Source organism: Bos indicus x Bos taurus, chromosome 28 (genome assembly GCF_003369695.1).
Source record: "Bos indicus x Bos taurus breed Angus x Brahman F1 hybrid chromosome 28, Bos_hybrid_MaternalHap_v2.0, whole genome shotgun sequence".
NCBI lineage: Eukaryota > Metazoa > Chordata > Mammalia > Artiodactyla > Bovidae > Bos > Bos indicus x Bos taurus.
Genome location: NC_040103.1, coordinates 15,170,412 through 15,188,582, shown reverse-complemented (window position 1 = coordinate 15,188,582; position 18,171 = coordinate 15,170,412). Strand labels below are relative to the sequence as shown.

The 18,171-nt window shown below is 39.1% G+C and overlaps 1 protein-coding gene across 4 annotated transcripts in view; it reads left to right on the top strand.

Moving 5' to 3' along the window:
• Positions 1-4,100: 4,100 nt before the first annotated feature.
• Positions 4,101-18,171, top strand: part of FAM13C (family with sequence similarity 13 member C) — a 286,605-nt gene continuing 272,534 nt past the window's right edge. For 3 of the 4 annotated variants that reach the window (XM_027531047.1, XM_027531046.1, XM_027531040.1), the window contains exon 1: positions 4,101-4,184. In XM_027531047.1, coding sequence (XP_027386848.1) covers positions 4,156-4,184 — 29 coding nt within the window. In that variant the 5' untranslated portion in view covers positions 4,101-4,155. The remainder of the gene's footprint in view (positions 4,185-18,171) is intronic. The other variant, XM_027531039.1, reaches the window with a different exon arrangement.

Genomic DNA, 18,171 nt, shown 5'->3' with positions numbered 1-18,171 from the left:
ATCAGTACCATCGTTTCAGATTCCATATATACGTTTTAATATATGATATTTGTTTTTCTTTTTCTGACTTCCGGCTCTAGGTTCATTCACCTCCTTAGAATTGAATCAAATGTGTTCCTTTTTATGGCCGAGTAATATTCTTTTGTATATAAGTACCACAACTTCTTTATCCATTCAGCTGGTGGTGGACATCTAGGTTGCTTCCATGTCTTGGCTATCATAAATAGCGCTGCAGTGAACATTGGGGTACATGGGTCTTTTTCAATTACAGTTTCCTCAGGATATATGCTCAGTAATGGGATTGTTGGGTCATATGTCACAATGTTTTAACTTTACAAAACTTGTGGCAGGCAGAGTTCTGAGGTGGTTCCTGACCTGCCTCCTAGTGTACACATCTTGCATAATCCCTGGGGTTGTAAATTTGATGGATTTTATTTCCATGATTAGTGTATGTTTCCTGGTACAGTTAATTAAGAAAAGGAGATTGTTCCAAGTGGTTCTGACCTAGTCACAAGAGGCTTTTAAATCTAGATCTAGAGGTCAGAGGGGAGAAAAGCCAAAGATTCAAAGCAAGAGGAATTCTTCCATGCTGGAGAACTTCTGAATTGTTGAAGAAGGCCACATGTCAAGGAATGCAGGCAGCCTTTGGGATCTTAGCCTCTAGCTGACAGTCAGCAAGGAAATGAGCACCTCACTCTTACAACTTCAAAGAACTGAATTCTGCCTCAAGCAGAATTACTTACTAAGCAGTAATTACAGAAGTAAGTAATTACAGAATTACTTACTAAGCAGTAAGCTTAGTAAGCTCCCTGTCTCACACCTTGACTTTAGCCTTATGATACTCTGAGCATTGGCACATACATCATTTATCACTGTGACATTTCCATTTCTCATCAATTCTCAGACACCAGGAGAACCTAGAACCTAGCCATGCCATGCCAAGACTTTTGAGTGCAGAAACTGAGGTAATAAATGGATATTGTTTTTACGCTACTACATTGCTGCTGCCGCTGCTAAGTCGCTTCAGTCATGTCCGACTCTGTGCGACCCCATAGACGGAAGCCCACCAGGCTCCCCCGTCCCTGGGATTCTCCAGGCAAGAATACTGGAGTGGGTTGCCATTTCCTTCTCCAATGCGTGAAAGTGAAAAGCGAAAGGGAAGCCGCTCAGTCGTGTCCGACTCTTAGCGACCCCATGGACTGCAGCCTACCCGGCTCCACTGTTCATGGGATTTTCCAGGCAAGAGTACTGGAGTGGGGTGCCATCGCCTTCTCGGACTACATTGCTAGTAATCTACAATGCAGCAGTAGAAAACAAACACAAAGTTATTTTACTATTAATTGCTTAATTACACATAATTTGTTATAATAATAAAGTTTAGTTATCCTTAATAACTTTCTTAGTAGGTTATGAGTATTAATTGCACTTATAAAATAAACCTTGGGAGCTGTGTGTTATTTGTCCAAGAAAACAGTAGAGGAATTGTGTGTATGGATCAGTTTTAGGTTGTCAGGAAACCCTCTTAGCCCACCATGATTAGTGGACCTACCCTTGGAGAATTGGCACCTTAGAAGTCATCTGGTTCAACCCCCAGGGGCTGGTTCTAATTTGTAAGTGGGCAGAGCATCCTCAGTGATGACAAGGAACTTGCCACTCCACAAAGAACTCCATTCCATTTCAGACAGTTCTAATTGCTGTTAAGTTTTCTCCTGAAATCTTCTTGTCAGCTCCAGCTTGGCCCTTGTGATCACTAGAGCTCTCGTATAAGTGATGGTCCGAATAGTCTAAGGCCTCACTCATGTCCCTGTGAACATTTTCATAGGGTCTCCTTATTGTTCTTCAGTGTAAAGAACAAAGCAAAACACCCCAAATACTGCTTCTTCAGAGCTCTCACTCTTATTGGAGAAGTAGCCTTGATTTCCAAGTTGAATCTGAATTTCTCAAGTCGTGCCTCAGTGGAGAGCCACATTTCCCAAGCATTTGAGGAAGCTGAACATCAAGGTCATATGTGGCTGAAAGATTTATGAATCACTGATGTACATTCTGTGCTATCGGAGTGGGGAAAGCAGGGTTCGTCCAAAATAAGTAAGAACAAGACATTTCCACTCTATTTGGCAAATGTTTTATAATTGACTGCTTTCACACGTGATTTTGTGGCCATAGTCATAACCTGGAACAGAAGCAAAGTATTTCAGAAAGGAAAGAAACTGGAAGCTTTCAGAATCCAGTTATCTTGCCGATATTTTAGTTCTTTTTAAAACAACCCCAGATTTGCTCGAATACTTCTGGTGACAAGGAACTCACTACCTGATGATGCATCCAGATGTATTCATTTTTTCTTACAATTACAAGCATTTTTATATTGATTTGAAATCTATGTTCTTTTTTAACTTTTTAAAATTTTTCATTTCAGTTCTGTCTTTGGAGTCTAAACATAGATCTATTCAATCCATCTTCCTTTCAGGTACTTAAAGGAAACTGTCACAACCCCTTAGTCTCCTGTTCTTTAGCTGAACATCTTCAATTCTTTTACATTGAAAGGAGCCTAAAGTTATAGGACATTTTATTGTGTCTCTGTGTGTGTGTGTGCAGCCCTTTTCACATTGTCTCTTAACTGAAGTTACAATCAGCAAAGAACCCTGGTCGTTTGCATCCGAGCTGATAAGAGGAATTGGCTGAATCTTCTTGGCCTGGTTTGCTGCAGGGAACCAGGGAGAAGTGCAGGGTGCAGTGATAATCATTATCAACCAGTGCAGAGACATTTAAATGACAGTCATTTCATTTTCTTCCCAGTTTCTGTGTGGACCTCAAGGTCTACCTCACTTTGCCTCCAGAACATCAAGTTCTAGTTTCTAGAACTTTGAGAAGTTTTAGCCCATGGTACAAAATGTACTTTAGATAGCATATCTAAATGTAAATTTCTGCACTTATATTTAATAATATTATTTAAAAGTAAATATCTACACATATGTTTAGATGTAAATTTCTACACATATGTATTTAATCACAAATGATAGGACATTATACACATTGTTCTACAATTTGCTTCTTTTTTATTTTAACTCTATATTCTAGAGATCTCATGGTATCAGAGCATACAAAGCTATTTTGTTCTTTTCAATGTATGCATAATATTCCATTGCATAGATGTACTTTAATCATTTAATGGATTCCTTTTGATGGACAGCTAGGCTATTTCCTTTATTAAAAAAAATTTACAATTATAAATAGCACTGCGAAATTCTTCTGTTTACATTAATTTTCACACAGAAACAAGATATGTCTAGAGCAGTAGTTCTCAGACTTTAGCATGTACAGAGTTATCTAGAGGGCTTGTCCAAACATGGATGGTTGGGCTCCACCCCCTGATTTTCTAATTCAGGAAGTCTGAGGTAAGACCCAAGACAGTATTTTTCAAACAAGCGCTCAGGTGGTGCTGGTGCAGCTGGTCTGAGGAGCCACACTTTGGGAATCACTGTTCTAGGAGCTCCAGAAGTGGCACTGTCCATTGAAGTCTCTGTGTTAATCCTCTTCATCTCTGTCTCTCAGTGCAAATGTGAAGTATGTGAGCCAGGTAGCTCTTGGTAAAGGAGGACTCTGAATGAAACTGCCTCTTCCCTGTCCTGTGGTGGGAAAGGAGGTCAGGGCAGAATAACCAGCATCACAAGTCTTGGGCCCTCATGCCAAGTGTAGGGGCTTTATTATACTCCAGGACTTTTGTTTTGCCATATGAGATGTCAGCTAGGGCACCACTGTGTGCAGGCTCTTGAAAGTTGTCATTTGCTCTTTAGTGTTCTTTCTGTCTGCCTGTGTGGCACAGGAAAGCACCACTGGGCACTTACATTTATTCTGGACTCTGGGGCTCTCTGCACAGCAACGGAGTCAGACCCTGTAAATATTTTTATGAGGTAGATCTATATCAGGAGAGAAAGGACAGTTTCATTGCTTATGAAGACAGGGTGTCCATGCATGTGCTCTCCTTCATTTTCCATGACCCCATAGGCCCCCATCCCATGATGCATTTCTTCTTCCCCTTTTCTCTGACCTGGGGGGGCGGGTCTTGGGTGTGGGGAAGGAATTTGTTGAATATCTGCTGTGTGCTGGGCACTCACTAACGCAAGAGGATAGCTGTGTGTTCTTGCTTCCATCTGAGAGATGCCGAGCCTGAGGCCAAGATCTGAGAGGTAATAAGTGGGCGAGCCAGGATTTGAGACCAGGTCTAGTTGGTTTTAGAGCCTGTGTGGCGTGCTGTCTGTTCTTTTCCACCTCCTCTCCTGTAGCAGTGGTAAAGCCCAAAGGGAGTGCTTTGGGCTAAATGTAGTGTGTGTGGTTGTTGAGTTTGCAGTGTCAGTTGTACTCAGCACAACTGAGGTGAGTTCCTTGGTGTCTGTTCTCCTTGTCTCCAATGTGACTCTTAAGTCAGGACTGTGTCACTGAGGCTTGTCATAGTGACTAGAATGCTGGAAAGAAGAGAATTTTCAGATCACGCACCGTCTGTCCGTTTCAGTGCTCATGCTTCAGTTTGCTAAAGAAAGGGAACCAAAGGGGATGAAAAGGGCAGAGGAATAGTAGACCCAGGCACACAGAGAGCTTGCTCTTGGCTCAGACTCAGTCCTATCTTTTATTAGTCCCAAGACCTTGGGCCTTGGTAGCTGCATAGCACGTCTTTTCTGTAAAATGGCTACCAAGCAAAAAGGCACCTGTCCCCTAATGCAGGGTTTCCCAGTTTGCCTGATATGACTATTAGACGTTCAGATTCCTAGGTCCTTCCCCTAGAAAATCATGGTCAGAAGAGGGAAGGTTGGGCCCAGGAATGAGACTGGCCAAGATCAATCATGGACACTGCCTCATTGAGTCAGGAGCACCCTGTCTACCTCAGAGTTATATAATCTGATGAAAGAGTAGGTGTTATCAATTGTGCCTAACTCAGAAACAGAAATAGTCATTGCTGAAGGCCCTCAACACCTTCCTAGCTCCAACTCCTAGGCAGATTAAAATTTTCCCAAGGCTAAGTATTTTCCTGAACTTATTGCTGCAGAACCCAAACATCTTTGGGAAATAACCACACACAGGCCTTTAGACCAGCAATAGTGCTTATCCAGCTGGCACACAATAGGGAGTTTGAGGCACGTATGTCACCGTGGAGAAGACGGGAGCCTGGAACTAGGGTGGAGACCCTGAACAGAACAAAGTGCTGACAAGTGCTTAGGATGAACTTTTATTCCATGACCGTATCAAGGATTGGCCCCATAATTTTAAGTTTAAAAAAGAGAAATGGAAAATTCCCTATGGTTGGTAGGAAATTATACTAATAAAAATGATTTCTAACATTGATTAAGTGCTTAGTCATTGCTGAAATTGATTTCCACAAGCTGGAGGGAATTTGTAACAGTCAAAACAAATTCCTTATTTCTCATTTTCATTGATGATGCCTCCAAAGGCAAATGGTTTTCTGTTCCGATAGAAAGAACTGATCTTGATCTTGCCTGTCCTAAAGCAGTCTGGTCTCTGATTTTCCTGCATATGATTTATGTTTTCTCTGGTTTGGTGTTTCTCTGGTTTGTTGGCAAAGGCTTCAGGAAGAGATTTCTCCAGGGCATGACCGGCATATCATCTGCTCATTCTCAGAAAACAAAGCACAAAACAATAACAGAAAGACCCAAATGTGATCATTGCATTGTGTAACTGATGCAAAGTGAATAGCACTTGACAGTAGATAATGGTCTAAGAGAGAGAATGACTATGTTAGGAAATAACTTTTCGACCTATGGTTCTTGCTGCCGCCTCAGGAATGGAAGTGGAAGGAATCACAAGAATTCTAGCACCCTTGATTTGTCCTGTGTCTGTCTCACATTTGCACTATTATTTTATGGGCTGCCTGGAGGTGGGAGGTGGCTCCATTTGGATGCAGATGACAGCATCAGACTGAGTAACTATTTGAAAACCTGTGATTGAGTATTAAGTCTAAGAAATTTATTTTAAAATAAAATACAAATAATGAATAAATTATAAAGAAAGTGGAAGAGGATTTTACTTTATTGTTTTATTGAAGAGTAGTTGATTTACAATATTGTATTAGTTTCTGATTGATGGCATAGTGATTCAGTTTTATATTATTTTTCATATTTTTTTCCAGTAGAGTTTATTGTAAGATATTGACATTGTAAGATATTGAATATAGTTATTCAATATCTTACAATATTCCCTGTGCAAAAAAATTCCTTGTTGTTTATTTTACATATAGTAGTTTGTATCTGCTATTCTCAAACTCCTGATTTATTTTTCCCTCACAAATTTTCCCCTTTGGTAACCACAAATTTGTTTTCTGTGTCTGAGTCTTATTTCTATTTTGTAAATAAGTTCACTTATATAATTTTTTAGATTCCACATAGAAGTGAATATCACATGATATTTGCCTTTCTCTATCTGACTTACTTAACTTAGTATAATAATCTGTCAGTTCAGTTCAGTTGCTCAGTCATGTCCGACTCTTTGCAACCCCATGGATTGCAGCATGCCAGGCCTCCCTGTCCATCATCAACTCCTGGAGTTCACTCAGACTCACGTCCATCAAGTCAGTGATGCCATCCAGCCATCTCATCCTCTGTCGTCCCCTTCTTCTCCTGCCCCCAATCCCTCCCAGCATCAGAGTCTTTTCCAATGAGTCAACTCTTCGCATGAGGTGGCCAAAGTACTGGAGTTTCAGCTTTAGCATCATTCCTTCCAAAGAAATCCCAGGGCTGATCTCCTTCAGAATGGACTGATTGGACCTCCTTGCAGTCCAAGGGACTCTCAAGAGTCTTCTCCAACACCACAGTTCAAAAGCATCAATTCTTCGGTGCTCAGCTTTCTTCACAGTCCAACTCTCACATCCATACATGACCACAGGAAAAACCGTAGCCTTGACTAGATGGACCTTTGTTGGCAAAGTCATGTCTCTGCTTTTGAATATGCTATCTAGGTTGGTCATAACTTTCCTTCCAAGGAGTAAGCGTCTTTTAATTTCATGGCTGCAGTCACCATCTGCAGTGATTTTGGAGCCCAGAAAAATAAAGTCTGACACTGTTTCCACTGTTTCCCCATCTATTTCCCATGAAGTGATGGGACCAGATGCCATGATCTTAGTTTTCTGAATGTTGAGCTTTAAGCCAACTGTTTCACTCTTCACTTTCACTTTCATCAAGAGGCTTTTGAGTTCCTCTTCACTTTCTGCCATAAGGGTGGTGTCATCTGCATATCTGAGGTTATTGATATTTCTCCCGGCAATCTTGATTCCAGTTTGTGCTTCTTACAGCCCAGCGTTTCTCATGATGTACTCTGCATATAAGTTAAATAATCAGGGTGACAATATATAGCCTTGACGTACTCCTTTTCCTATTTGGAACCAGTCTGTTCCATGTCCAGTTCTAACAGTTGCTTCCTGAACTGCATATAGGTTTCTCAAGAGGCAGGTCAGGTGGTCTGGTATTGCCATCTCTTGAAGAATTTTCCACAGTTTATTGTGACCCACACAGTCAAAGGTTTTGGCATAGTCAATAAAGCAGAAATAGATGTTTTTCTGGAACCCTCTTGCTTTTTCCATGATCCAGCGGATGTTGTCAGTTTGATCTCTGGTTCCTCCGCCTTTTGTAAAACCAGCTTAAACATCTGGAAGTTCACGGTTCACATATTGCTGGAGCCTGGCTTGGAGAATTTTGAGCATTACTTTACTAGCGTGTGAGATGAGTGCAATTGTGCGGTAGTTTGAGCATTCTTTGGCATTGCCTTCCTTTGGGATTGGAATGAAAACTGACCTTTTCCAGTCCTGTGGCCACTACTGAGTTTTCCAAATTTGCTGGCATATTGAGTGCAGCACTTACACAGCATCATCTTTCAGGATTTGAAATAGCTCAACTGGAATTCTATCACCTCCACTAGCTTTCTTCGTAGTGATGCTTTCTAAGGCCCACTTGACTTCACATTCCAGGATGTCTGGCTCTAGGTGAGTGATCACACCATTGTGATTATCTGGGTCGTGAAGATCTTTTTTGTACAGTTCTTCTGTGTATTCTTGCCATCTCTTGTTAATATCTTCTGCTTCTTTTAAGTCCATACCATTTCTGTCCTTTATCAAGCCCATCTTTGCATGAAATGTTCCCTTGGTATCTCTAATTTTCTTGAAGAGATCTCTAGTCTTTCCCATTCTGTTGTTTTCCTCTATTTCTTTGCATTGACCGCTGAGGAAGGCTTTCTTATCTCTTCTTGCTATTCTTTGGAACTCTGCATTCAGATGCTTATATCTTTCCTTTTCTTTTTGCTTTTTGCTTCTCTTCTTTTCACAGCTATTTGTAAGGCCTCCCCAGGCAGCCATTTTGCTTTTTTGCATTTCTTTTCCATGGGGATGGTCTTGATCCCTGTCTCCTGTACAATGTCACGAACCTCAGTCCATAGTTCATCAGGTACTCGATCTATCAGATCTAGTCCTTTAAATCTATTTCTCACTTTCACTGTATAATCATAAGGGATTTGATTTAGGTCATACCTGAATGGTCTAGTGGTTTTCCCCACTTTCTTCCATTTCAGTCTGAATTTGGCAATAAGGAGTTCATGATCTGAGCGACAGTCAGCTCCTGGTCTTGTTTTTGTTGACTGTATAGAGCTTCTCCATCTTTGGCTGCAAAGAATATAATCAATCTGATTTTGGTGTTGACCATCTGTAGGTCTATCCATATTGTTACAAATGGCATTTTCATTCTTTTTTATGGCTGAGTAATATTCCATTGTATATATGTACCACATGTTTATCCGTTCCTCTGTTGATGCTTCCATGTCTTGGCTATTGTAAATAGTGCTGCTGTGAGCTTTGGGATGGATGTATCTTTTCCAGTTAGAGTTTTTTCTAGATATATGCCCAGGAGTGAGATTTCTGGATCATATAATGATTCTATTTTTAGTGTTTTAAGGACCCTCCTTACTGTTCTTACTATAGTTGGCTGCACCAATTTACATTCTCATCAACAGCATAGGAGAGTTCCCTTTTCTCTACACCCTCTTCAGCATTTATTATTTGTAGAGTTTTTAATGATGGCCATTCTGGTCTGGGTGAGGTGATCCTTCATTGTAGTTTTCACTTGCATTTCTATGATAATTAGCGATGTTGAGCATCTTTTCATGTGCCTGTTGGCCATCCATATGTTTTCTTTAGAGAAATGTCTGTTTAGTTTTTCTGTCCATTGTTTGACTAGATTGTTTGTATTTTGTTATTTAGTTTATGAACTGTTTATATATTTTGAAATTAATCCCTGGCAGGTCACATGATTTGCAAATATTTTCTCCCATTCTGTAGGTTTCTTTTCATTTTGTTTATGGTTTCCTTTTCTGTGCAGAAGCTTGTAATTTTGATTAGGTCCTATTTGTTTATTTTTACTATTACTTCTGTTGCCTTGGGATACTGATCTAGGAAAACATTGGTATGATTTATGTCAGATGATTTTTTGCCTATATTCTCCTCTAGGGGTTTTATGGTGTCCTGTCTTATATTTAAGTTGTTAAGCCAGTTTGAGTTTCTTTTTCTGTATGGTGTGAAAGTGTGTTCTAACTTCATTGATTTACATACAGCTGTATAGCTTTCCCAACAGCATTTGTTGAATAGACTGGCTTTTCTCCATTGTTTATTCTTGTCTCCTTTGCCTAAGATTGACCCTAGGTATGTGGGTTTATTTCTGAGCTCTCTGTACTGTTTCACTGATCCCCGTGTCTCTTTCTGTGCCAATACTTTGCTGTTCTGATGACTGTAGCTTTGTGCTAAAGTGTGGGAGGGTTATGTCCCCAACACTGTTCTTTTCCCTCAGGATTGCTTTGCCAATTCTGTCTTTTGCGGTTCCATTTAAATTATAGGATCATTTGTTCTAGATCTGTGAAAAATGTCATTTTGGTATTGTTGCAGTATTTATAACAGCCAGGACATGGAAGCAACCTAGAAGTCTGTTGAAAGATGAATGGATAAAAATGTTGTAGTGCATATATATAATGAAATATTACTCATCCATAAAAAGGAATGAATTTGAGTGAATTTTAGTGAGGTGGATGAACACAAAGCCTGCTATACAGAGTGAAGTCAGTCAGAAAGAGAAAAACAAATATCGTGTATTAATGCATATATTTGAAATCTAGAAAAATGATACTGATGAACCTATATGCAGAGCAGGAATAGAGATGCAGACATAGACAACAGACTAGTGGATGCACAGGGGAAGAAGAGAGTGGGATGCATTGAGAGAGTAGCATGGAAACATATAAATTACAGATGTAAAATAGATAGCTGAAGGGAAGTTGCTGTATAACACAGGGAGCCCAGCCCTGTACTCTGTGACAACCTAGAGGATTGGATGGGGAGTGGGAGGGAGGCTCAAGAGGGAGGGGAATGTGTATACTTATGGCTGATTCATGTTTTATGGCAGAAACCAACACAACTTTGTAAAGCAATTAGCCTCCAATTAAAAATAAATTTTTTTAAATGTCATGGGTAATTTGATAGGGGTTGCATTAAATCAGTAGATTGTTTTGGCTAGTATGGCCATTTTAGCAATGTTGATTCTTCCAATCCAACAGCACGGGATATCTTTCCATTTCTTTGAATCAGCTTCAGTTTCCTTTAGCAGTGTTTTATAGTTCTCAACATGTAAATTTTTCACACCCTAGGTGAGGTTTATTCCTAAGTATTTTATTCTTTTTGATCCAATTTTAAAAGGGATTTTTTAAACCTTTCCTTTTCTGATATTTGTTGGTGTAAAGAAATTCGACAGATTTCTGTATGTTAATCTTATGTCTTGTTACCATGCTGAATTCATTTATCACTTCTAGCAGTTTTTATGTGGAGTCTTCAGGGTTCTCTGTATACAGTATCATGTCATCTGCATATAATGACAATTTTACCTCTTCTCTTCCAGTTTGGATACCTTTTATTTCCTTCCCTTGTTTGATTGCTGTGGCTACAACTTTCAATATTATATTGAATAGAAAAAGTGAGAGTGGGCATCCTTACCTTGTTTCTTGTTTTAGAGGGAAGGCTTTCAGGTTTTCACTGCTGAGTATTATGTTGATTATGGGTTTGTCATAAGTAGCTCTTATTATGTTGAGATATATTCCCTCTGAACCAACTTTGGTAAGAGTTTTTATCATGAATGGATGTTGAGTTTTATCAAACGCTTTTTTTTTTTTTTTTTTTGCATCTGTTGAGATGATCATGTGGCTTTTGTTAATATGGTATATATAGCACCTTGATTGATTTGCATATGTTGAACCATCCTTGTGACCTTGGGATGATTCTAACTTGATTGTGGTGTATTGTTTTTAATGTGTTGTATTTGTTTTGCTGGCATTTTGTTGAGAATGTTTTCATCTGTATTCTTCAAAGATATTGGCTTGTAATTTTTGGTAGTGTCTTTTTCTAGTTTTGGTATCAGGGTGATGGTGACTTCATGGAAAAAAATTGGAGGAATTCCCTCCTCTTCAATCTTTTGCAAGAGTTTGAGAAGAATCAGTTTTAAGTTCTTCTTTGTATGTTTGGTAGAATTCCCCAGTGAAGCCATCTGGTATTGGACTTTTGTTTGTAGTGAGTTATTAAAATTGCAGTTTCTATTTTACTTCTAGTGATTGGTTTGTTCAAATTATCTATTTCTTCTTGATTCAGTTTTGGTGAACTGTATGTTTCTAAAATCTTGTCCATTTCTTCTAGGTTGTCCAGTTGGTTGGCATATAATTGTTCACAGTATTCTCAGGATTTTTTGTATTTCTGAAGTATCAGTTATTTCTTCTCCTTTATTTCCTATTTTGTCTATTTGGGTTCTCTCTCTTTTCCTTTCGGTGAGCCTGGCCAGATGTTTTTCAATTTTGTTTACCCTTTCCAGATCTTTGGAGAAGGAAATGGCAACCCACTCCAGTATTCTTGCCTGGAGAATCCGACAGACAAAGGAGCCTGGTGGGCTACAGTCCATGGGGTCGCAAAGAGTTGGACACAACTGAGTGACTAACACACATTTCAGATCTTGGTTTTATTAATTTTTTTATATTTAAAAAATCTCTATTTCCTCCTTCTGATGAATTTGTGTTTATTTATTCTTTATCTAATTCTTTTAGGTGGCAGGTTAAGTTGTCTATTTGAGATTTCCTTGTTTTGAGGGGAAGGCTTGTATCACCGTGAACTTCCTTTATAGGACTGCTTTTGCTGCATCCCCTAGAATTTGTATGGTTGTGTTTTTTTTTTTTGTCATTTGTTTCAGTGTATTTTTTAATTTCCTCTGATTTCTTTGTTGACCCCCCTTTTTTTGTAGCATGCTGTTCAGACTCCATGTAATCTTTTTTTCCCCTTATTTCTCTTTCCATGGTTGATTTCCAGTTTCATGTTGTCATTATGAAAGAGGCTTGAAATAATTTCTAGCCTCTTAAATTTTTTGAGGCTTGTTTTCTGTCCAAGTCTGTGGTCTGTCTTAGAGAATGTTGCATGTGCACTTGTAAGAAATGTGCATTCTGGTTTTTTTTTTTTTTTTGATGTAATGTCCTGAAAATATCAGTTAAAGTCCGTTTTATTGTGTCATAGGATTTCTGTTGCTTTATTGATTTTCTGTCTGAAAGATCTATCCTTTGATGTGGTTGAGGTGTTAAAGTCTTCTGCTATTACTGTATTCCTGTCAGTTTCTCCCTTCTTGTCTGTTAGTTGTTTTATGTATTTGAATGTGCCTTTTGGGTGGACATATGTTAATAAGTATACTCTTCTCTTCTTTAATTGGTCCTTTTATCTTTATATAATGTCCTTCTTTATCCATCTCTATGGCCTTTGTTTCAAAGTCTATTTTGTCTGATATGAATATTGCTACCCCTGCTTTCCTGTCATTTCCATTTGCCTGAAATATTTTTTTTTTCCATCCTCATAGGCAGCATATTGTAAACTTTTGTTTTATTATCCAGTCTGCCACTCTGTGTCTTTTGATTGGAGCATTTAGGCCATTGACATTTAAGGTAATTATTATAGCTATGTGTGAATATCTATTGCCACTGTAAGCCTCGTTTTCCAGTTGATTTTGTAATTCTTCTTCATTCCTTTTGTTTTTCCTTCTGTGGTTTGATGATTTTTTTTTTTTTTTTTTGCTTGAATTCTCTTCTTTTTGTTTTTTGTAAAAATATTATATGTTTTTGATTTGTGTTTACCCTGTTTTTCAGGTATGCTAACCTATTACTGTATCTGCTTGCTTTAGGCTGATAGTCTTGTAGACTCAAATATATTGTTTAAAAAAATTCTACATTTTCTTATCCCCCTCATCCATGTTTTATGATTTTGGTGTCTCTTTACATCTTCTTGTTTATCCTTTAGCTGTTCATTGTGGTTATCATTACTTTCACAATAATTAAAAAAAATTCTGTATACTGACTTATTCAAGTGATTTACTTTCCCACTGCCATTTTCTCTTTCCTGCAGATTCTTCCTTCTTTTCTATTTAGAGAAGACTGTTTAGAAGAATAGGTTTAGTATTATTATTATTATTATGAACATTTCTATATGGCAATATAAAGCCTTGGAAACATTATATTCCAATTAAAAGAAATCTTAGTGATCTACTAAAGAAAGTTGAATGGGCCCAGAAAAATGATGGAGAAACCAAGAAGATTGCAAAAGAAGGACAGCTGTCTGCTAGGGATCTGCTACAGCCACGCTGGCTTTACTGCTACTGCTACAGAGTACTACAGGTCAGTTCAGAGGAACCATCCTGCTTGATTGATTGTCCCCAGACCAAATACATGGCCTGAGTGCTTGCTTCCTGTAGAGGTTCAAGAGTCAGCCTGTGGAACTCTGGCTACACTGAGACACCAACCTATAGAAAGATAGCGCTAAGTCACTTTGTGGCCACCATATTTTTTTTATCTCCATTCAGTTTTAAGAAAAACAGTGCTTAGAGACCGTACAAATATATAATAAAAGCTCTGAACCTCAGAGAACATCTTTCTTTATATGAAAAACTAGAGAGTTGGACGAGAGATCATTAACATCGCCTTCTGCTCAAAATATCCACCTCTTTGTTCTCCTTACTAATTAGGATCCATGCTTTTGCTGTCAGTACAAAATGGAAAGCAGATATTTAATTTGTTGTATAAAACAAGCATGAAAAATGCAGTTGACCCTTGAACAACATGGGTTTGAACTGTGCAGGTCCATTTATATGTGAATTTTTTTTTTTTTTTTTTTTAGTAGTAAATATTACAGTACGGAGGCTTCCCTAGTAGCTCAGTGGTAAAGAATCCACCTGCCAATGCAGGAGATGCAATAGATGTAGGTTTGATCCTTGGGTTGGGGAGATCCCTTGGAGAAGGAAACGGCAACCCGCTCCAGTATTCTTGCCTGTAGAATCCCATGGACAGAGGAGCCTGGTGGGCTACAGTCCATGGGGTCGCAAAGAGTTGGACACGACTGAGCACCCACATGCCCATGTGGGAGGAAGACAGCTCCATGTCCCTTTATTCCATCATCTTGGTCTCCCTCGAAGCTTTTTTAATCATAAAAGTCACAGTGAAATATGTCTTCTATTATAAGTTTTCTCTAAGTGGGCTTTTCTGGTACTCTAAGTCTCAAGGAATGTGGATCTCCAAACACCATTTAAAAACAATGTAACACAAAAGAGTGTCACATCAGTGGGACGGCTCTCACATGATACTGCTTCAAGTTTTGGCTCCATATGGTTCAGTGGACAGAAATCTTTTTGTCAGACCAGGACTTGTCTCACCTTCTAGAAAGAGTGCTAGTGTAGAATAAACTTCTCCTTTGATTATCAGAAATTGCTTCCTGTATCTTGAAAGTTGAAGCATAAGATGTTTCTTTAAAGCAGAGGATCTACTAGAATCTGAATTCCACAAACAGGCTTAGACAGAGGAATCTCTCATATAGAACACTCTTCTCCTTTGATTTTTTTTTTTTTTTAACTAGAGAAATACCATCCAATTGAAGGGAAAGGTGCAGAAGACTTCCAGTATTAAAAGTCTTTTTTTTTTTCCTGATGTTAGATCTATTACGTTCTTGTTTAGAGTCTGCAATTTGTATGAAAAGAGAAAGATTTATGCATGAAATAATCAGAGCAAGGCAACGAGTGACTAAGAATGGACATTAATGGTGCAAAGAGTTTACTTACTTTTCATTCATTCCCCACATTGCTTCAGAAAGAGAATGATCCAGGCTGAGTTTAGCCAGTCTTCTGAACATGGGGGTGTCATTTGAAGCTGGAGTGGTTAAGGAAGGCTTTTGGGAGGAGGTGGAAGGTGAGGTGAGTCCTGTTGGTTGAGGAGAATTTCCATGGAGATGTGTATGAAGAAAGAGAAGGGTGATCTCGGGAAAGGCAGCAGTGTAGACACAGGTAAAGTGGTAAAATGACTCTGTGGATGTAAAAAGGAATCATATGGTAGGACTGCACTCAATATGCCAGCAAATTTGGAAAACTCAGCAGTGGCCACAGGACTGGAAAAGGTCCGTTTTCATTCCAATCCCAAGGAAAGGCAATGTCAAAGAATGCTCAATCTGCCGCACAATTGCACTCATCTCACACGCTAGTAAAGTAATACTCAAAATTCTCCAAGCCAGGCTTCAACAGTACATGAACCATGAACTTCCAAATGTTCAAGCTGGTTTTAGAAAAGGCAGAGGAACCAGAGATCAAATTGCCGACATCCGCTGGATCATCAAAGTAGCAAGAGAGTTCCAGAAAAGCATCTATTTCCTACTTTATTGACTACACCAAAGTCTTTGACTGTATGGATCACAATAACCTGTGGAAAATTCTTCAAGAGATGGGAATACCAGACCACCTGGCCTGCCTCTTGAGAAATCTGTATGCAGGTCAGGAAGCAACAGTTAGAACTGGACATGGAACAACAAACTGGTTCCAAATAGGAAAAGGAGTACATCAAGGCTGTATATTGTCACCCTGTTTATTTAACTTATATGCAGAGTACATCATGAGAAATGCTGGACTGGATGAAGCACAAACTGGAATCAAGATCACCAGGAGAAATATCAATAACCTCAGATATGCAGATAACACCACCCTTATGGCAGAAAGTGAAGAGGAACTCAAAAGCCTCTTGATGAAAGTGAAAGAGGAGAGTGAAAAAATTGGCTTAAAACTCAGCATTCAGAAAACTAAGATCATGGCATCTGGTCCCATCACTTCATGGCAAATAGGGAAACAGTGGCAGACTTTATTTTTGGGGACTCCAAAATCGCAGCAGATGGTGACTGCAGCCATGAAATTAAAAGACACTTACTCCTTGGGAGGAAAGTTATGACCAACCTAGAGAGCATATTAAAAAGCAGAGACGTTACTTTGCCAACAAAGGTCTGAAGAGTCAAGGCTATCATTTTTCCAGTAGTCATGTATGGATGTGAGAGTTGGACCATAAAGAAAGCTGAGTGCCAAAGAATTGGTGCTTTTGAACTGTGGTGTTGGAGAAGACTCTAGAGAGTCCCTTGGACTGCAAGGAGATCAAACCAGGCAATCCTAAAGGAAATCAGTCCTGAATATTCATTGGAAAGACTGATGCTGAAACTGAAACTCCAATACCTGATGTGAAGAACTAATTCATTTGAAAAGACCCTGATGCTGAGAAAAATTAAAGGTGGGAGGTGAAGGTGACGACAGAGGATGAGATGGTTGGATGGCATCACCAAGTCATTGGATATGAGTTTGAGTAAACCCTGGGATTTGGTGATGGACAGGGAAGCCTAGCATGCTGCAGTCCATGGGCTCACAAATAGTCGGACATGACTGAGCAACTGACTGACCCGAACTGAGCTGGTGGTAGGACTAGAGCAGATATCCAGTTGTAGGGAGTAAAGGGATATTCCTGTGTTTAGGAAGAATGGAGATGTATTATGAAACTCTTTCAGTGTCTTATCACTTTAGTGTTTGTCCCTAAAGTCATAGGCCATGTGAAACCACTAAAGTTTTCCTAGCAAAGAGTAACAGAAAATGGATTCTATCCCCTGATTTGGTAACACATCACTGTATGTTATTTGTCCTGCATAGAAACAAATCTTCACCGTATATTCTCTTCCTGCCTTACAGGAAGACAGTTTAATGCTTTCTGTGATTTTAGGTTTGAACACACACTCTTCCAGTCGAGTCCTCCCTGTCTCTGTATCCCTTCCCTTCTCTGTCTTCTCCCTCTTTCTCTCATCTTGGCCCTTCTAGTATGTCCCCACCTTTCCCTCCTGCCTTAATTCCTATTCTTCAGAGCCCATGGTCATATTGCTCCAGCAAGGCCTGTCAGCTTCTCCAGCTGACATTGCATTTCATGTTTGTGTCACAGTGGGACTCTCTGTAGCTTTCTTTATCTCTACAAATAGAGTGTGTAGTGACTTTGCAAATACATTCTACATTTAAGAAATGAAAGCTATAAAAGCATCAATAAGGTAATGGGGAGGGCTGGCCTCAGGACTCCTGAGGGTATTCTGAACCAACCCTATTCTTGCTACCTTCTGAAGAAACAAATTTCAACTGCTGCTCTGCTTATCTTTATCTCATAAAGCTTAGGATATAAATTCGTAAGCTTCCAGATTTTTTTCTTCCAGGTTTAGTACTATAAATTGTTGTCTGTAAAAAATCCAGGAATGAAGATATGAGTTTGCCAGGGTCGTTTGACTCTGAAAGCATTAGCTTGGTAAAGATGAACTAGGTAAACTCCAGGCTCTTTTATTCAGCTCTTAAGACTCAGGATGGCGCTGGGAAGGTGTCACAGACTGAGTTAGTGTTCCAACAGCAGAGGAATGGATGGCAGTGATCCTTTGGGGTTGGCAGAAATAGCAGCAATAATGAGGAGACCTTTATGTAAATATGTATATCATTTTTTTGAATGTAAGCTTTTCATAATGCTTGAAAACTCATGATCTTTCTTGAAACAATCATTGGTGGTAATGATCTTATGGTTAAAAAAAAATGGCAAGTTCTTATATACTTAGGTCTTATCCAACAAGACTTCATTTGTCTAGTAACTTTGAAATAGAAACATAAATTTATTTTCCTGATGACTGAAACTGTCTGAATTGTATTATAACCGTGTATGATGAAAAGACTTTGAAACCCATTCTAATGCCGTGACTTTTAAATGAAATCCATTAGTTAGATTGTATATATGTGTGTGTGTATATTTGTA